Source organism: Aspergillus wentii (genome assembly GCF_001890725.1).
Source record: "Aspergillus wentii DTO 134E9 unplaced genomic scaffold ASPWEscaffold_1, whole genome shotgun sequence".
Classification (NCBI taxonomy): domain Eukaryota; kingdom Fungi; phylum Ascomycota; class Eurotiomycetes; order Eurotiales; family Aspergillaceae; genus Aspergillus; species Aspergillus wentii.
The window spans coordinates 2,948,045-2,967,608 of NW_024467832.1; the positions used below are offsets into that span (position 1 = coordinate 2,948,045).

A 19,564-nucleotide genomic window follows, 5' to 3' on the forward strand; every position below is an offset into this window, starting at 1 on the left:
TAATGTGCAATGACATCATCGGTATAGCACTCAACAAAATGAATGAGGATAATATATTCAAGTACAGAGTAGATGATTAAGATAGCAAAATAGGATACTAAATACTAAATACTAAATGATCTGCAGATACTATTAGTCTCTCATCCGAGTGACCTGACACTAAAGTGGAATCATTCGGTCGAGAAGAATCCGACAACTCCTCAATTCCAACACTCACAAAATAATAATCTCAGAGATACAATCCATGTGTCCATCAAAGCTTGGACGAGACAATATGGTAGTGATCGCCAATTAGAATGGCCAGGGAGCTCCATCTCTCTCGACCGAGAAACGGCGTCAAAATGAAGTCATCGATAAGACTGGCATCTATATCAATCGGTGGCATGGAAGGGAATTCAGAACTCAATTTGCTATTCAGTATCATACTATATTTCCTTTCTCTGAGACCTTTATCTGATTCGAATTGACGATATCCATCATGAGTGACCCAAGCAACCCCAATATCCAGAACAGAGCAACGCCCCAATGGGGATTATACCAGCGGGAAAACTTTTGGAAGAGCAACGATGGCCAAGTACCTCCTTTCAACACTGGTATGAAGGATCAATCGTCCTGTTAAAAACCATGCTGATAACCGACAGATCCAAAGAAACTCGAAGAAAGAGCCCGACAAAAGCTCACCGAAGCCGGCTGGTAAGAGAACCTCGACGCATACCAAAGCACCCACACTGACTCGCTAGGTATTATGCATCCTCAAACGCAGGCATGTCCAACACCCACCTGGCCAACCGTCAAGCCTTCTACCGCCACCGAATCATCCCTAGACAGCTGGTGGACACAAACTTGCGGGATACCACGACAGAGATCTTCGGCCACAGGGTGTCCGCACCTATTGGCTTCGCTCCCATCGGCATAAACAAGATATACCACCCCCTGGCTGAAGTCCCGGTCGCCAAGGTCGCTGGGGAACTCAACCTGCCTTACTGTCTCTCCACGGCTGGAAGCACACCCATCGAAAAGGTTGGAGAGGCAAATGGGAACGGCCCTCGCTTTTATCAGCTATACATGCCTCACGACGACGAGTTGACCATATCTCTCATGGAGCGCGCATGGAAGTCAGGCTTCGACGCGCTAATTCTCACCACGGACACCTGGCAGCTTGGTTGGCGACACGATGACGTCGCCAACTCCAACTATGCCTTTTACCGCGGCATCGGCGCCGAAATAGGTCTGTCTGATCCTGTGTTCCAGAAGCGGTGTCGCGAGGACGGCATCGACCCGGAGAAAGATATCGTCGCGGCATCGACGAAGTGGATCGATTCAATCTGGCACGGTCGTGCGTGGTCCTGGGAGACGATTCCCTGGCTGATAGAGAAGTGGAAGCAAATCTCCGGGGGTCGCCCGTTTGTGATCAAGGGAATCCAGTCTGCTGCGGATGCTAGGAAGTGTGTCGAGTATGGCGTTGATGGTATTGTCGTGAGCAACCATGCAGGTCGGCAGGTTGATGGGGCAATTCCAAGTCTCGACGCGTTGGAGAAGATCGTTGAAGCTGTCGGTGAGCAGATATACATCATGTATGACAGTGGAGTTCGCGGAGCCAGCGATGTGGTCAAGGCTCTTGCACTCGGTGCCAAGTTTGTCTTCGTGGGACGACTTTGGATTTGGGGACTCAGTATCTTGGGCGAGGATGGAGTTCGTCATGTCATGAAGTCTCTCCTAGCGGACTTTGATATCCTGATGTGTGTTGCTGGATTCAACAACGTCCAAGAGTTTGACAAAACCATGCTAGGTATGTTTCCTGTTTCCTGCACTTCAAAGCAGTTGACTAACTGATTATAACAGACTCGTGTCCAAAGTCATACACGTTGATTCCGGAAAAGGTTGTGTTGTAAAGGGTGTCTTTGTCGTGAAATAAATAGTATTTGCATGAGCGAAAATACTCGAGCTCAAATCCATTACGCCGCCCTCTAATGTTTATCAACAAAGCATACCAAGATCAGTGAAATATGTGCCAATAGGAAAAAGATAAAGAATAAAAACAAGACACATATCATAGACCCGACGACAGATCTTCAACCAAGTACTCCGTAGAATGAAAAACCATGTGCAATCCAGTTATGTATGTTCAGAAAACAGTGTATGCTGATGCCAGAAATCAACCAGTGCCGGGTCTAAACAATGTACATTTTTGAACGCTCCGGGGGTATTAAAAGATAGACGATGGGTAGAATAAATGAATGATGATGAATGATGATGAATGATGATGAATGATGATGAATGATGATGAATGATGATGAATGATGATGAATGATGATGAATGATGATGAATGATGATGAATGGTGTATAAAGCGAGTGAATGATATAAGCGAATGAGAAACCGGATAGACTGCGGAAGGTGTGAGCTTCGGGTGGGAAGAGGTTTGGAAAAGCCCGCTAGAACTAGGCTATATCCAGAGCATGAACATAGCCATCGCGGCAGGCCAGTAGAATTTGGGAACAATGTTGGATGCTGCACCAGTCTGGTCGTCTGTCGAACTAGTACCGCTGGAGCCAGCAGCAGTAGCAGTCGAAGTCGAAGTCGTAGACTCGGTCTTTGGGTCATCGTCTTCAGACACATCCGAGGTTGATGTAATAGTGGAATTTGACGAGGATGTTGAGTTGCCAATTGGGGGCGAGTCGGAATCACGACCTGCTAAGCCGACTCGGCTGTTGTCGAAATCAAAAACCGAGTAGACGTTTTTGAGGAAGACATCACCCAAGAGCCATTCGTCGTCTCCAAATGTCTGGTGTCCAATAATGGTTGACACGCAGTTTGTGCCACTCTTGGACCCGACATAGTCCTTGGGGGAAACGCTGTAACTGACCCCAGAAAACTTGAACCGCAGCTCCGCGGTCGAGTTGCACGGTAGGACATAGTTCTCGCCAGAAGAAGTAGACCCGGGAATGAGGGCATGAAGAGCTTTGGCATCTCCGGGGGGAAGTAAAGCATAGGAGGTTCCTGTGTCGATGATGGCGGACTTTCCGGTGAAATTACAGGCCTGGCCGTTCACGATGGCGTCGTCCAAAGGAATAGTCCACCGTGCGCTGTCTCCTACCGTGTCGGTATAGGTAATATCCCCGATATACTTGCTTTCGTCAACATGACCCAGGGAGACTTCCCCATCCTTACCCCCGTCCTTGCCTCGAGAGAGGCTAAAGGCAATGCTGTTTGACTGGAGAAGGTTGCCTTCCACCAAGGCATCCATAAAACTGGGTGTACCGTATCCGCTATTGTTTGAGCGGCCAAGACCCAGAATACCGTCCATGGGATAGGACATGAAATCGTCTGATGCTTCGTCGGCTAATCCAAGAGTCATCCCAACATCCAGTCCTGCAATGGAAAGGGTGTCATTGCCCAAGAGACCACTAACAGTGCCAGTTCCGTATCCAACATTCCATTTATTCGACGTCATTTTGAGAGTGGTAGAAGCCTTTTCTCCAAAGGTGTTGTGTTGCTTGCAAGCCTTGGACGTGCAATCCGAAGAAAAGACCCAAGTGTTGGTTCCTCCAGTATCAAGTAGCATCCACATATCCTGGTCCTGCGAGCCGAGTTTGATGGTGGCGAAGTAAGAGTAGTCATTTCCGTCTTGGTTGAGGGCGACGCTGTTGTTGGCGGACGGCGTGTCTGCCATGACAACTTTGTAGTTATTACCGCGACGGACCTTTCGGAGGTCCAGAGTTATCGAACCGCTGGAGTCGGCATCATCTTTTGAATCTGCATCTTGGATGGAATCGCTGGCGGAGTCTCCGGGTTTGAAGCTATAGGGAAAAAAGGCCGCGACGCAGGTGGAGAGAGATGTAGCAGTGAAGAGACATGGTGTGAGACGCATGATCCTAGCCACTAAGCTATCTGCTTGACTGGATTGCAAGCTTCATTTGACGATGATAGGTGAGAAAGGTATACAAGAGTGCCAGCCTCTCGTAAAAGAGTGGATGAGGGTTAATTAAGGAGAGACAGTGGTGTAACGATGAAAGACAAAGACAGTAGTCGAGGGAGAGATAGATAAGGGAGAGAGGGGCAGTTGAAATAGCAACAGGAGAGAAGAGACCGAGAACGAATGATGTAATTAGATTAGAATATGTACAGTCAGAGACCAAAGGATTAAAAAAAAAAAGGACGGGAAGATCCAGAATAGAAAAGAGAACAGAACAAATCATACGGAGTGAGGGGAGAGAGTGAATATCTTTTTTTTAGACGGACTGATAAGTTGCTTCCTAAAGGGGACATGCCTAGGCCCTAGTGGCCAACTTTTGCTTCCCCAGAAAGAGAAAAACTGGGAATGCTCGAGGCTGATTGGCTGCAAATATAGACTGGGCAGCGCCGCTAGTCCTGATCAGCCACGGGTTAAGCTTCTTTGAGCTATTGGGTGGAGCCGATGGGGATCTCCCCCTGAAGGCATTATAATTATATCTATCAGTATCATGGGCAATTGCAACCAGGAGATGACTGGAATTGATGAAGTGAGAGCGGCAGAGTTTGGTTGATCCACGGGAAGGGTGGACTGGATACTCTCAAAAGACTGCAATATTAGATGAGTTTGGAGTTTGGACACTTTACAGATCGGCAAAAGAAATATGATAGGCTGGCGGTCTAGACTCTAGCAGGGTATAAAAAACCCACCTATTGATCTGACCACCTTTTAGGCCACCGCCATCAGGGCTCCATCTTTGCCACCAGAGCCACTTTATGACGAACTGCGATGTTCAGATGGAGTCGCTATATCAATCCCATAGTATTATTCACCTCCTGTCATCGTTTGTCTGTGTGCAAGGGGTGTTTCACCGACAAGGCCAGACTCGGGGACTTAGCGACAACGCAATTGGCGCGCGGCCTTTACCCGCCTGTTCGGCCAACACTGCATCGAACCAGCCAATGACATTGCAAAGCGACAGAGGGGTGTCACCAATAATGGCCGCCGGGTGTGCCATTATATCGAAAGTTGAAACATCCATCTGAAACAATGTGATCCATGGGCTGACATGCATCAGCTGAGTGCAGTGTATACGTACCACTTCGACGTGGTGCTCTCCGATCACTGACAGCGGCTGGTCGATGAAAATCTTCCCTCCTGCTCTATTCAGCTGTAGTAAGCATTGTATTCTCACTGCCAATCTTCGGCATTGAGTCCAACGGTATTGCTTCGCCACTTGGCAGTTGCGAGTATCTTAGTCGGATCGATATAAAAAATCTCCTGTGAAAAATCTGTCAGATCAGAGCTTGATCAGTCGGATATTTTTCCCCACTAACTTGCCAATGTGCCGATTACAAAATCTATAGTTACGGACTTTTGCATAGCAAATCATAGATCTCCGCTTGCTATTGCCCTTCTGGCATTTGTTGACCTGGCTTCTGTCGATCATCTCACGTTATATATCAACTTCAATGATCCACTATGAGATGGCGCATCTTGGGACGGGACGTCGAAGGACAGATGACCTATACAGAAAAACATTAGTAAATCTAAGCGGGAAAGGATGAATTTAGATGCAAACCGTGGCAAAAGGCTGACAAAAGTTGTTTCTAAATTCGTATCTGTATCTCAGCATGCTCGCCCCGATTTCCTCTGTACCGGGCTTGATGACAGGGTATTCTAAAGCAGAAAGGAATATCGCTTGAGATGAGTTGTTCTTTGCCGTGTCTAAGAGTTGAAGTTGGACGGATTCAGGAGGGTTCAGTGTAGAGCAAGACTCCCAAAGGGGATTGGCGCAGCAGTCACGGGGTCATCAACTCGAGCCCCCAAACTGGTTGTCATTCAATCCAGCGTTTGACTTCAGTTTGCCGACATCACAGAAGAATTGAAAAGCTGTGTGTCTGTTCTGATACTATGTACTTGAGAAAGTGTATGGTACCTATTTCTTCTGGTCAGTATTTATACCAGTCTGCTAACAAACCCAATTTTATAGGACAAAACCTGAAGAGACGATCGAAACGCTTGGATAAGGCAGAGGTTTCTGCTGAATATGGAGGTCAAAATACCAGACGTCCCAAGTTTTCAACGATTTGACACCACTGAACAAGCCACCAAGGATCTCGTAGTATTTTGGTGAGCCGCTAAACTAAGCATGTGAGGATGAAGTGAACGAGAAAACATACGAGGGCTAACCATTGATAATATAACAGCCCAAGGAAAGAGGCCATCGATTTCATTTCACCATTACTTCACCTGGATCACGACTTGGCCTTAATTCAATAGTATTCAAATGACGCGGCTTCGATAAATTGAATTCTGTCAGAATGTCGCGTACTATATATCCGAGCAGACCAGGTAAAAAAGGTGAAATATAAAGAAGATTTGTCTTTTACCTCACTTCTGATCACCAAAACCAACTGACTGACCTGAGATATATTTGACTAGCTTGCCTTGACCTCTCATCGAGGAATCCTCAGGAGTATTTAATCCTCTTCATCGTTCCACCCACCTCTCTCCTAAACCCATTCCTCGCGCCCAACTTATCCCCTACAAAGAAGTCCCTTTTGTATACAAGATGGTACCGCTGTCATTCGGGAGAACCCGTCTAGCTCTCGCAGACCTTCATCCTATCCTGGCTGACGTCTGTAAGGACAGTGTTCCAATGGGTACTTACCGACCTGACAGCATGCATACCATAGGTTGCCGAATTGTGCGAATCGGTTTCAACAAGCAGGGGGTGTCTACAAGATACCTTTCATCACTGAACGCCCTTTTCCATACATCTGGGTGGAATAGCATCCCAGGGCAGATCAAAGATGCAGATATCAATTGGTTCACCGATTTTGATGGCTGGGGAGCAGAGAGACGAGAACGATACGCTTTTGAGAAGCTTGCGGCCAAGGGGATCACTGCGAAATGGAATTGGAGTACGTATGATATTATGAAACAAGAGCCGTATCGCCGCGTGGCAGAGGAAGCCCGTACCCGGCGCCTGAAAGACGATCAATATCGCATTCCATCGTTCAAGGACTCGAATTCTACGCGTGAGGAAAATTCAGACAAACGAGTTGCCTTGTTCCACCGGCTCGCTGAGGAGATTGATCGCTACTCTCTTACGAACAAATTGATCCGCGAGTATGTTGGAGAGAATTCGGTTGACAGCTGCGACTATCGATACATGCAGGCATTGTACCTTTCAACAGCAAAGATGGTGGATACAATCGGGAATATACTCGACAAGGAACATTTCAACTGGCCCGAGATACTCAATGTGAAGGAGGAAACAGACCGAGTCAAGAATGGGCAGACGACTTCTTTGTCTGATGCTCTGTATCCTCGAGACAATGTCGATACCAAAGCCAACAGCTAGGGATTTCAGATGCGGCATGCAAAGTAGACTTTCATGACTAAAAACGCCATTGAGAATAAGTAGTCACTTTGCATTTTCAAACATATCTTTCAGTCAGCAATGGTCTATTTCGTCTATTTCCAGTTATCATCGCTTGAGAAAGTCTTCCAATCTCGTCTATCTTTGAAAGCACATCGTTAATAGTTGATCCAGCAGCCTGCTTTATTTTATTTATCTAGTTTAGCCACATATTCGGCAATTATTACATCTCCAATTTCCAGAATGAGATGGATAAAATGGAAAATATGAACAGCATAACTAATTTTTCCAGAGATACAAGGGTTGCCTGTATTTACTTAACAATTCCACACTGCAAAGGAATTGGACGTTCTGCCATGATTCACATGTCTACGAAGATCATCCCACTCCCTCCAATCTATCTCCCACCAGTAAAGATTAGATCAAACAAGCCGAGGCATCAGATAATACTTCCTACCCAGCCCTACTCCATACAAGGATAAGAATACTTTTACACTGCAGAATACATAATCACCATACCACCTCCGATGTAGTACAACATGACCAATTCCCAAACCAAACCAACTAACCATCCAACTAATAATTGTTGAGAGTATCCACAATTCTTCGCGTGCAATATGTAAACGTCAAAAAATCACAAATCCAAATACGTACAACAAATCCATGACATCATCACAGCACCGGCTGGATAAGAACAACACCGTCGGAAGGGATCGGAAGAACATTCTACTCTACTCTACCCTTACGGAATTGAATTATCAGATTTCAGATCATTTTTAAACAATTTTCGACAGACTTGGCGGCTAAACTAGTCGTTAGCTAACAGTTAACACACTTGGCTAACGGCGATCTCTCGGATAATAATCCAGCTCTGCTAAAAGTAATCGGGACTCGGGAGTAGGGGGTTGAGGTTGAGTAAGTTAGGTAGATCACCTCGGGTGTGAATTATGGTTTTACCTTGGTTATTGCTATTGGTGAGGATGAGTCAAGTGACCAGTACGATGAAGAGGTCCTTTGTTCCGGGCGGGTGGATGTCGGGCCTAGGTTATTCTGACTTTGTGCGTCTTCTTGGATGTACATATGATAATCCCGGATGTTATGTCGGTAGACGTCATGTTGATGCTATGTGTATATGGCGTGATTATATTATTTCGGAATTAACTACGAACAGTTCACATGTAGAATATCACATGGGTCATGCCATTGAATCATATTGAACAATAAACAGTAGAATAGAAAACATCATCGCTAGAAACAAAGTAGATCATCTTCAATCACTTGCTCAAGGCACTCTGTTTAGGACCTAAAAGATCATCGAGCAAGCCACCCCACAACTGTTTGGCTATACCTTGGCCCTCCGACCCGTTATTTTGTTTTTGCATCTCTGCGCCGAAGCGAGATTTCCCAACGGCTTCCGTGAGCGAGAATGGGTCAATATCCACGGACTCATTGTCGACGACTTCGGTCATGGGACTGACCGCGACATCGGACCCCGCACCGGAGACAGAGTAGACCTGGGGCTTCATGGGTGGAGCCGCGTCAGATGGGATCGACTGGTTGGGGACATGATGCGAGTACTGGTCGGGAAGGATCGGAATGCGGGGGCCAGCACGGGGAGCAGTAGCCTCGAGCTCAGCCATGGAGGGCATGTAGGCAAAGTCGACAGTGGAAGAGTCATTGACGGCCTTTTGGGAACGGGAGGTGTTGAATTGACGAGCGGAGTCTGCAAAGGCACTGCCGTTGATTCTTCTCATGGCGATGCTAAAGGCACGGGATTGAAGGAAGTCATGGTTGGAGAGACGTTCAACGAGCTACACTTGTTAGTGATATATACAAATCATGTAGTATAGTATATGTAGACATACCTCGGGCTTGCTGCCAGTGGCTCCTAATGCCCTCTTTTGGCATTCATTCTTGAGGTCTGTGAGAGTACGAGCCGAGTAGAGGGAGGCACGATCCGAGACATTGGCAGTCTGGGCAGAGTGAACGCCAGTGATGTGCAAGTTGCGGCGGATGGAGGGAGCAGCCTTGTTCTGCTGGGAGAGCACACGAAGGGCGCGCAACGATGTTGAGCGAGGAGCGGCCATAGTAGTCTGTATGTATGTGTAGTGTAAAGTATGTATTAGGGTGTACTAGGATGTATTATTTCAGATTAAAGTAGTAAAGTGACAGATGGGAGAGAAAGAAGAAGAGAAGGTCGATGGAAGAAAAGCAGAGGGAGTGAGGAGATACTTATATGTGGCTGTTCGCGGAACGTTGGGAGGGGAAAGGAAGGAGGAATGATAGAAGGGCAGCTTGCAGTGGGACGGCACAGTATGGGGCGGTCTGGCCCTGTTGAAGATCGCCTGGACTATTTATTAGTATTAGTCTTAGTATTATCATCATTATTGTATGGGATGCTGCATACTGCGTATATTCTAGCATCCCACTCTAGTCTACGGAAGAGATGGGATGCATCCTGGCTAAATTAATCCATTAAACGTGTTGCCCTCTAGGATACATCACACCCTCATTTATTGGTGATATGCACCATCCATGATTTCCCCTCTTGATGATCCATCGCTGTGATAGGAGGATGGAGGCGATCGTCTCTACCTTGGAGAAGTCGTCGAGACATATTGTGTCGTGGAATTAATTATTGGTAGTGGGTTATGCAACACAATCATGTCATCATGGATCATGGTGTTTTCATGGTGCTCATTTCTACCCTGTAGTTCTGAGAATCATTCCCAGTCCTTCTCGTGTTACACTCAGACTAAATTAATGAAAGGGAAGCGTAATCCTACTCCATCGAATCCATCGCATTTCAATAGTTTAAATCTCTGCGGAGATTTCTAGAATAGCCGATCCTGTAGTAATCTGAATCTCAGCTGAATCTCTGAACGGATCTATAATTATTGTTGTTGGCGTGTTGCCTGCCTATGGCAGTCCCCGGATTGCTGGTGACAACACCACCTCCTCAACTGTTGAGAGGTGGGGCGCCCGAAAGGGGGCGCTGCACGTGACGGCGATCGTGGATCTGAGTCGGTCGCGAGATGGATCATCCTGCTGAACAATTCAGCCCGACGACGACTAGTCGATCTTATCTCACCATTTCTTCTTCTTCTTTTCTCTTCGATTTCTTTTCTTTTTCCCTTTCAGGTCGTCCGGAACTCGTCAAACTCGCCGATCCTCTACGGAGTACGGAGCACACTGGTAACCTTCCGTTCTGGGCTTCGGAATCATCCTAAATCGCCGGGCTGAAGGCCAGCTGCCAAGAGGATTACGATGTTGATCCACCAACTATGTATGCATTATCTCTAGAATACTTGGCAACTGTATCACAATCTCCCTATATACCAGTTATCGAATTTATCAGACTATCAGTCTCTTCTACAATTTGGAACCACGTCGTGACTTGGCGATTGCGTGAGCGTACGGATGCGACACACTCCCCGGCACGAGGTGGTCGACATCCCCGGTGTGGACCAGATCTGCATTCGCTTGGTCAAGGCTGGTGATACCGGTGTTGCGCATCGCGGTTTCTAATTCATCCCGCATAACTGTCCGCAGGGTTAGTAGTGGTTTTCAAGGATCCCGTCGATAAGGGGGCTGGAAAAAAAAGAAAAGAAAAGAAATGTGACTTACTATCTATCAAATGCTCCACCCCCTCTTGGCCGTAATTCGTAGCAAAGAGCATGCTGCGTCCCATCCCAACCGCCGTGGCACCCAGGCAAACCGCCTTCCACATATCAATTAGCCCTGCATGAAATATGTTGCTTCTGGTCTGGACTTGCATACCTTTAAAATGTCGCTTCCCCGCCGGATTCCGCTGTCCACATAAACTTCCATCTTATCAAAAACCTCCGGGCACCGTTTGTGGAGCTCCAACAATGTGATAATAGACGGCGGGCTGGTGTCAAGATTGCGCCCTCCGTGGTTGCTCAGCAGAATGCCATCCAACCCAGCCTTCATCGCTAGTATAGCATCATCTGCCGACATCACTCCTTTCAGACACACCGGCAGATGCGTATGCTTCCGTACCCAAACCAAGTCTTCCCATGTCAATCCAGGGTCGATGAACCCGGCCATGACACGTCCAATACCACCGCCTTGTTTGTCGTTCTTCGCTTTGCTCGGTGCCATTGGAACTGAAAGGCTTTCATCTACCTTGACTCGCTCGTCCGCCTCTCGTTTGCCTGGCCATGCAGCGTCGACTGTCACGAATATCGCTTTTACGTTGGGATTGGCCGAACACTGACGGAGCAGAGCAGCCGATTTGGCGCGGTCTCGGTTGACATACAACTGGAAGAAAAAGTTTGCCGAGGGTGCGGTGCTTCTTAGTTCATCCATTGTGTAGGAAGAATTGTTGGAAATCTGCTCAATGGTTAGACAGTGGGATATGGCGCGAAGGATACAATATGGGACTTACACCCTGCATAATACCCTTGGTCTCACAAGCCCTTGCAATCGCGCATTCACCGTCTGGGTGTATGAGCTTGGCCATGGCAGCTGGACTAACAAACAAAGGTAGACTGCTATCGACCCCCAGAATCTTCGACTTGGTATCAACGGAGCGCACATTCTTCAGCACCCGAGGTCGGAACCATATGCGATCAAAGCACGATTTGTTAGCATCACGGGTTATCAAATCTGTCGCGGCACTGGAGTAGAATGCCCATGTCTTCTTGGAGGCTGTCTTGGATGCCACCTCCTCAAAGTCGTGTGAGTTGATCAAAGTGTCCAAAGACGGCTTCTCGTGTTCCAAAACAACCTTGGGGCTTGCACTAGGTGGCTCTTTGATCCATTCATCGTTTATCGTGGACTCATCGAGAACACCTATATATTTCTCTGCCGGGAGGTTTGTTTTCAGGACGCCTGGGGTGTGAACTTCCGAGTAGGCTTTTGTGGCATCACGGCCTGCGTATTTCAAGATAACTAGTATTGGTAGGTCATATTAGCTTTGCTCCACAATGCAATTTGAAACAGCAGACAAAACTCACTCGTAGAGCCCCCAGGATGTTCCTCCAAAAAGTCAGTAACGTCCCACACCTGATTATCCACGACAATCCAGCAATCTTCAGGCGTCTTATGTTCTGAGACCTGCTGGACAGTCACGAGCTTCTGAGTTGCCATTTTGACACATCAATCCAGCAATCGGGTCTGATTAGATATGCCTGATACACAATCGGAGCGATAATGCTTATCAAATGTGGGGTTGGCCGTAGAATATGTTATGGCAGGTATATCACGGAGCTCGCTATTCGGGAAAAGAAAGAATCACGAATGGCGAAGACAACGCATTATAAGGAAATGCATTCGCCCGAGAAAAGAAATTGGAGCTCCTCCACCAGGCCACTTGGACACACAGTGCGGAAATGCGGAGGAGAGCGATCTTCATCGATTCGGGGTTCCACTGCGGTCTTAGTCTCGGGTTCGTCCCCGGACCGGTGATGATAATGAGGGGTTGATGATTGGTGATGAGACTACGCATTGATGCAACACACAAATAGCCCGTAGCTCAGGAATGCTGTCTTTATCAATTAAACGACAAGGGCTGTTTTGATTCGCCCGTGGAATTACTGAAACAGCATGTCAGTGTCGTAGCGAGAGATCAGTGATGCACATTGCGCAGGAGACGTGATCTTCTGCTGTCAATCTATAAGACATGCGGAGTATCCCCACACAATCGGTCGAACGGTGGAATCTCTGGAAGGCATTGATTCCTCAATCATAAAAAATTGATGGACTCAGTGCGATGTAGCACTGCCATCACTGCTTCAGAGTGGCATCTCAGACCTCTCGCTGATGAGCCGAATTCGGTCTTCCTCGTCGGCGGAGAATCGGGGCATCGCCGATTGCACTCGGTGTTCTTCCCGTCAAGCCCATCTTTATGTAAGCATGTACCAGCCACACGAGGCGCAGTAACTGTGGCTAGTAAACTCTCGTCGGAACTGCACAAAGAATGTTTGGATATCGATCGATATCGAGTCACAGGAGAAATCAACCACAGACAAAGTGATTACCACTTTCTCATGCAGGTGGCATTTTCTGTTGGAAGTATTCTGAGGTTTTCTGGAAATAGTAAACCCTCGTTTCTGAACCACGTAGGAATCAGAGGAAGCGCTTTCTGGCAGTCACGATCGCCGTTTTCCTCCCGGGATAGTCCAGGTATGTCTGAGTCAAAATTCAATGTTAGACATGAAAAATGCATTCAAATAGGAAGGAGCAAGGAAAAAAACTTACAATGATTGCAGCATCCTGTTGTAGGCCCTTTGTCTTTCAGAGACAAAGATTCTCTGTTTCTGCACATACAAATTCACCTGCAGTCAAAATGGGTGACACCAGCCAGCCCTTGAGATATGTTGATGTAAGTGGTCTTGGGAAGGAGTGGTTCTTTCAAGCCTCAATAGCTAATAAGAACCAATCTAGATTGGAATCAACTTCAGTGACCCTGTTTTCCAAGGAGAGTACCATGGAAAGCAGGTCCATGATAGTGACCTGGATGATATTATCCAAAGGGCCCGTGAAGTGGGTTGCATGAAGTTCATGGTCACTGGGTCTGACCTAGAAGAGTCTCGGCGTGCTCTTGAGATTGCTCGCAATTACCGTATGCCCAACTCTTCTCTCTTTCTTCTGATTTCCTTGTCTGACAACAATTCTGACAGCGGGCTTTTGCTACGGCACTGTCGGAGTTCATCCATGCCAGGCCAAGCTCTTCGATAGCTATCCAGGTGGACCGTCGAAATTGCTTGATGAGCTTCGGTCTCTAGCTTTAGAATCGAAACAAGCTGGCCATGCTGTTGCTTTCGGTGAAATCGGTCTTGATTACGATCGTTTGTTTATGAGCGAAAAAGAGCCGCAGCTCAAGTACTTCGAAGCCCAGCTGGACCTCGCAGTGGAAATTCAGCTGCCTCTTTTCCTTCACTCCAGGGCTGCTAGCGAAGATTTCGAGAAGCTGATTGCTCCAAGACTAGCAAAACTCCCTAAAAGGGGATTGGTCCACAGTTTTACCGGGACTATGGAAGAAATGAACCGAATGGTCGCTTTAGGTCTGGATGTTGGAGTCAACGGCTGCAGCATGAAGACCGAAGAAAATTTGGAGGTGGTCAAGGCAATTCCTCTGGATCGACTGCAGATCGAGACTGATGGTCCCTGGGTATGCAAATCTCGCGTTTCCTACACCGTCTGATTATCCCAACTAACATGGCTTTGCAGTGCGAGATTCGCCCCTCCCACGCATCCTCGAAATTCTTAGAAGGCGCACCAGAGCTGCCAAAGGCAGTCAAGAAGGAAAAGTGGCAGAAAGGCTGTATGGTCAAGGGTCGCAACGAGCCCGTGGCCATCGTCCGAGTTGCCCATGTAATTGCTAGAGTCAAGGGGATAACGGCGGAAGAAGTCTGCGAAGCGTAAGTTCCTGGATTGGTGAATCTCTTTCGAACATTGCTGATATGCTATATGACAGGGCCTGGAACAATTCCATCAGAATGTTTGGACTAGGAGAAGAGACATCATAGCTCGCTACTCACCCTTCTCATCCGTACCCTGATACGAAACACTGATTTTGGCGATTAGACCGACAATTAGACCGACAATTAGACCGACAGCAATTGATATTCGTGCTCATCACTGAAGCGTTATAGAATCTGACTATCTCTCTTTGTCAATTTCATGATCTCATTAGATAGATGCCGGGAATGTGCCTTTATCTCAGCCAAAGACATTCGTCAGTCCCCGAAACGCGCTCAAGTCATTGGTTTGGAGCATCCATCGACTTCTTTTTGACAATGCATTGACGAAAGTGTCTGATATGCTAATCAAACAGCCCAAGGAATGAGGGTTCTCCATTGTGATTACTCACATCTACCATATTAGTGGGTATGAGAAATATAACAAGCAGAGTGACAGACAGTCTTTATTTGATGGATCATGTGTGACAGTGCCTGAGGGGGGCAATATGTCTCTCCGCCAATAAACACTGTCTGATTGTCTTTTTCTTTCACTCAGAAGCAGTCTGGATCTTGAGTTTGTTCTGTTTTCCCTCGTCAAGCACTGCTAGCGTGGGTTCTGACGGCGGACGCCGCTCTGCTCTGTTGATACTTCCCTCTGCAGCTCACCGCCCAATACCTATTATAGCATTACAATCTCATTGTTTTCCTCTGCCAGACTGGGCTTTTGTTTTTCAATTCTCTTCTGATCTCTTCTCTTCCCTCCCCTGCTTTTCCCCTCCATCTTCCTTTGCCTCATTCTACAACGATGGCTTTCTTAAACTTCTTCTTCTGTTTCCTTTGATATTCGAGGGCTGGACTTTCAAGTCTTTCCCAAGTTATCTCCACCTCTTCCGTCGTTGTGAGATTGTTTCTAGTCTTTCAATACTAGAAAACGCTTCTCCTTGGACGTAAATACTATCTTCTCTCTGACATCTTCCTTCACCCTACCCCGTGTCCTTTTGACTCTGGTCAGTCTTTGACTGTCCTGAATTACACGTCGACAACGGACTCTCTTTTCCGTCCCTACGCATTTATCCTTATCCAGTCGCGTCCTTTCAGGGCAAATATTGCACAATGGCGCTTCCCTTGCTCGAAAAGAGCTCTAACAGCTCCCTCAAAGGGCAGTTTGGTAAGTGAGCCTTCACAATAACCATCTTATTGGCTTCATGTTAAAGATCCCTTGTCCGCTTGCCTCTAGCCTGTGCTTTTATGATGAGTGGACTGACATGTGCGTGATACAAGCAGAAAAGTCTCGCTTCAAGAGCTCTACACTCGATCACGACCCCACACAGTATGACTTTCCGCAGAACTTTGGGGAAGTCGTGAAGGGCATTTATCGCAGTTCTTTCCCCCACGCGTGGCACCTACCAGCTCTTAGAAAGCTCGGTTTGAAAACTATCATGTACGTGATCTATCATATTTTGATTAGTCCTTACTTATTCTGGGTTCATAGAACCCTTGTTGAAGAACCGTTTACTACAGCCCACTCCAACTTTCTCACGGAAAACGGCATTGCCCACCATCGAATTCTGATCCAGGCCAATAAGGATCCTGCGGTTAAAACGCCTGATCATATTATCGTCAAGGTGCTCGAGATTCTTTTAAACAAGGCTAATCATCCTGTACTTGTTCACTGCAATAAGGGTAAAGTAAGTTGTACACCTGCTCGCCCTGCTTAGCATATGACTGAATATGTTTTGGGTAGCACCGAACTGGATGTATAGTTGGGTGTTTTCGCAAATTGCAGAACTGGGACATCGACGATGTCATCACTGAATACCTAAATTATTCTTTCCCGAAGTCTCGCCCACTCGACGAAAAATTCATCCGTTCCTTTGATGAGTCGCAACTTGCCTATCTAGCTCAAATTTCCGACGTGGCCTCATGGCAGGTGCCGACAAATCCAAAGTTCCTGATTGAGCCGAAAGAACTTGAGCATTCCCCTAAGCGACGTATTCATTCTTCACTGAGCGAGCTCAGCATGCCTGATTATGATTGATTCGGGCTGCTGCTGCATCACGGACCTATTTCAAGGAAGAATTTGTCCATTGAAGGCTACGGCTTAATTTCAACGACCAACAGTTTTATCGCGCATTCTAGAGGTATGGAGTTTATGGGGACGTAGAACAGTATTCAGGGATGGCATTTAGCAATTACTTCTTCATTGTGGCTCGTTTGATATCTTGCTCTCCTAGCGGGAGGTTTGTATCTAAAGTTTAGAACACCGGAAGGCTTTCTATCACGAATTAGCCATTCTGTAAAACCATTGACTATGCTTTGTTTCTCGCCTTCTTTTTTTCATATTCCTCAATAACAGTATAGAATATGAAGACCATCCACATATTTATACGTAGTCAGAGTGCTTCTCTATCTTCTATCCCACGAGCAGGATGCTCTTTCCATTAATAACTGGGGCTGTTCTATTTATACAGCAGGATATGTACAAATACATGCATTCATCACAATCGTGGCCCTCATTAACCACACAACATATCATCAAGATCCTCATCAAAGCCTGCCACCTCATCCATGAGGTCTAGCCCATTTAGACAGAAATACGGACTCGAAATGGCCTCGTCAAACGGGTCAGAAGCGAGCATTTCGCTATCACTTAGACCAGACTGACACAGTGGCCCATCGTCAAAGGGAGTCGGTGATAGATATGAAACGATCTGATCTGCATTCTCCGGGGTACATAACGTTGTGTCTTGTGTTTCTATCTGGTCGTCGTCGGTATTGTTCCCATCCAGCATGCCAATTGAGTGATCTTCTGCTAGGGAAATAAGAGTGTCGTCTCCGTTTTCTGTTTCCCAGATTTCGAAATGCTCTTGGGGGTCTAGAGAGTCTGAGTCATAGTTTAGTGTGTCATCTTCGTCTCCATCCCATGCATAGTCTGCTTCGTCTGTGATGGAGACCGCGAGCAAGGAGCCCTCAAGCGTAGGGTGCTCTTCATCGTGAATGGGTGCAGTTTCCAATGGGCTTAGATTTCTTGAGGCTTTTGGGTTATAGAGTTGCTTTTGGGCGATACTCCAAAGTGACGATTTTATTGCGTTTCTTGTATCCATCGCGTTCGAAGGAGGTAGGCCTTCTGATCGTGAATGGTTTAACGACTTGAGAGCGGAAATCTTCGGCAGCAAGTTTGGATCGGTGGTTCTGTCCAGGATAGAACTGAGGGACTTCGCAATCAACGGAATAAACTGGGACCGTTGGCTCATGGCCTGTTTGGTAGGAAAATGAAGTTAGTCGGCGGTATATGACTTTGAATGTTTGGACTCACTTCACGATAACCACGACTAAACACAGCAGGAGCAATTTCAGAGAGACATTGTGACCGTTCCTTTTTCGATCTTTTGGATCTTTTATCGGCAGGCGACGGATATTGGAAAATCAGGGCTCGAAAACCAGTATCAAATAATGTGTGGAAGTCTTGGACGGACTGAGTCCCATTACTTTCCCATTGAAATGTCTCTTCATTCATGTGTTTTTCGGGAGGATTATTCCATTCTTCATTCAATTGTTCAAGTTCCTCCACGAATATCGATACACCATTTTTAAAAGTAGCCATGTTTGATGGCTGCGGTAAGGAGTTGAAATAGAGACACTGTTCGTCTAGGATATCATCTTCCAGGTTCTCATCTTTATCTATTGGATATTGTAGCGGTTCTAGGAGTTTTGGTGTCATCGGGCCACAGGATATATATGGTTGTGGACTCTCAGAGCAGTAATTATACTCCAAAGAGACGTTGATTGTAGCCAGGTAAGCAGTGGGGATATCGATAGGTGGTATGGCCTCATTGTAGCATCGCATCTCAGCTGGTAGTCGTAAGGATTTCGAGAACGTGGAGTGTTTTGTCCTCCTGCAAAGCCCAAAAGAGAGCTGGAAGATGGTTGAATGGTTTGGTCCAACGACATGGTCGCAGCTTTTGAAGATAACAGCAAGACCTAGATCCACCCAAAGCTACCGGTAGATGTTAGCAATGGCTTGAGAAGCCATGAGTCTGATCAAAACGTCAGATACCTTTGAATTGCAGAGGACCTGCCCGAGTTTCGAGGAAAATGCTGAAGCACAGTGCGTCACTTCTGGCCCTGCAGTGATACAAATATGTAGCTTCAGTTCGGGTGCTTGTATCACCCATAAGCCTCCAGAGCGAAATAATTCTTCAGCATCCTTAGAGCTTCTTGAAAGGGTAGACTCCGGGGGTAGGGCCATCACCGCTGAAGCACGTAAGGTAAGATTCAAGCTCGAGCCCTGAGTTTGAAAAATGCTCTTACCCAGGTCGATTGTAGAGCTCATTGTAACTAAGCTCTAAGATGTGAGCATGATGGTCAATTGAGATGTGTTGAAAGGATGGAGGGGTTGAAGGATTGTCTTTTGGGGCACACGACAGGCCAACCCTATTCTGGCAGTCAGTGGCAGCTAAGAACATAGCAAATAATTCATACAACTATGAGGTATAAATTCATATATCTAATTAGAAATATATCTAGCCTTTTTCTCTTTGATCTCTAGTCTACTTATTTGTGTGCATGATCTCTAAGAAATGAAAGAAGCGAGGCTATCTCCATTGTTTATATAGATGGAATGTGCTGTAGAATGAAAGAAGCATTACAACGCCACAAACGTGATAGTAACAAACTTAAATAAGAGAATCAAAGAAAGATTTCCGGATCAATCCCCATACCCCTAATAGAATTAAATATTAAATATTAAATATTGTCAAGCCGGTGTAACCGCGTAAGTCGTCATTTGCCCCTG

At 46.6% G+C, this 19,564-nt stretch overlaps 8 protein-coding genes across 8 annotated transcripts; 4 read left to right on the forward strand and 4 right to left on the reverse strand.

Moving 5' to 3' along the window:
• The first annotated feature begins 304 nt into the window (after positions 1-304).
• ASPWEDRAFT_34644 (L-lactate dehydrogenase) lies at positions 305-1,924 on the forward strand. Its single transcript, XM_040834052.1, has one exon. It carries the CDS (start codon positions 766-768, stop codon positions 1,831-1,833), a length of 1,068 nt encoding a protein of 355 aa, XP_040694828.1. The 5' UTR covers positions 305-765; the 3' UTR covers positions 1,834-1,924.
• Positions 1,925-2,445: 521 nt separating this feature from the next.
• Positions 2,446-3,870, reverse strand: ASPWEDRAFT_101582 (uncharacterized protein; the record flags this gene model as incomplete). Its single annotated transcript, XM_040827401.1, has 1 exon — positions 2,446-3,870. One exon carries the CDS (start codon positions 3,868-3,870, stop codon positions 2,446-2,448), a length of 1,425 nt encoding a protein of 474 aa, XP_040694829.1.
• Positions 3,871-6,526: 2,656 nt separating this feature from the next.
• Positions 6,527-7,321, forward strand: ASPWEDRAFT_23262 (uncharacterized protein; the record flags this gene model as incomplete). Its single annotated transcript, XM_040832456.1, has 1 exon — positions 6,527-7,321. One exon carries the CDS (start codon positions 6,527-6,529, stop codon positions 7,319-7,321), a length of 795 nt encoding a protein of 264 aa, XP_040694830.1.
• Positions 7,322-8,613: 1,292 nt separating this feature from the next.
• Positions 8,614-9,426, reverse strand: ASPWEDRAFT_167187 (uncharacterized protein; the record flags this gene model as incomplete). Its single annotated transcript, XM_040830119.1, has 2 exons — positions 8,614-9,150; positions 9,205-9,426. 2 exons carry the CDS (start codon positions 9,424-9,426, stop codon positions 8,614-8,616), a joined length of 759 nt encoding a protein of 252 aa, XP_040694831.1.
• Positions 9,427-10,640: 1,214 nt separating this feature from the next.
• On the reverse strand, positions 10,641-12,758 carry ASPWEDRAFT_248498 (FMN-dependent alpha-hydroxy acid dehydrogenase). Its single transcript, XM_040832666.1, has 5 exons — positions 12,322-12,758; positions 11,751-12,256; positions 11,120-11,695; positions 10,967-11,060; positions 10,641-10,881 (listed from the first exon to the last, which is right to left on the reverse strand). The coding sequence occupies exons 1-5, from the start codon at positions 12,452-12,454 to the stop codon at positions 10,712-10,714; spliced, it is 1,479 nt and encodes a 492-aa protein (XP_040694832.1). The 5' UTR covers positions 12,455-12,758; the 3' UTR covers positions 10,641-10,711.
• Positions 12,759-13,652: 894 nt separating this feature from the next.
• Positions 13,653-14,835, forward strand: ASPWEDRAFT_167189 (3'-5'-exodeoxyribonuclease; the record flags this gene model as incomplete). The annotated part of the gene is made up of 5 exons (XM_040830120.1): positions 13,653-13,688; positions 13,751-13,928; positions 13,987-14,477; positions 14,537-14,727; positions 14,784-14,835. 5 exons carry the CDS (start codon positions 13,653-13,655, stop codon positions 14,833-14,835), a joined length of 948 nt encoding a protein of 315 aa, XP_040694833.1.
• A 1,047-nt stretch (positions 14,836-15,882) lies between these two features.
• On the forward strand, positions 15,883-16,807 carry yphA (tyrosine phosphatase family protein; the record flags this gene model as incomplete). Its single annotated transcript, XM_040832457.1, has 4 exons — positions 15,883-15,937; positions 16,054-16,210; positions 16,262-16,457; positions 16,514-16,807. 4 exons carry the CDS (start codon positions 15,883-15,885, stop codon positions 16,805-16,807), a joined length of 702 nt encoding a protein of 233 aa, XP_040694834.1.
• Positions 16,808-17,285: 478 nt separating this feature from the next.
• ASPWEDRAFT_178923 (uncharacterized protein) lies at positions 17,286-19,102 on the reverse strand (the record flags this gene model as incomplete). Its single annotated transcript, XM_040831776.1, has 3 exons — positions 17,286-18,026; positions 18,086-18,766; positions 18,827-19,102. 3 exons carry the CDS (start codon positions 19,100-19,102, stop codon positions 17,286-17,288), a joined length of 1,698 nt encoding a protein of 565 aa, XP_040694835.1.
• Between the last annotated feature and the right edge of the window lie 462 nt (positions 19,103-19,564).

Coding starts and splice junctions, on each gene's coding strand:
- ASPWEDRAFT_34644 (XM_040834052.1), top strand. CDS start 766: ATGTCCAACACCCACCTGGCCAACCGTCAAGCCTTCTACCGCCACCGA.
- ASPWEDRAFT_248498 (XM_040832666.1), bottom strand. CDS start 12,454: ATGGCAACTCAGAAGCTCGTGACTGTCCAGCAGGTCTCAGAACATAAG. Junction 11,696..11,750: donor CCAAGGGTATTATGCAGGGT/GTAAGTCCCATA, acceptor ACCATTGAGCAG/ATTTCCAACAATTCTTCCTA. Junction 11,061..11,119: donor GGGGAAGCGACATTTTAAAG/GTATGCAAGTCC, acceptor GATATGTGGAAG/GCGGTTTGCCTGGGTGCCAC.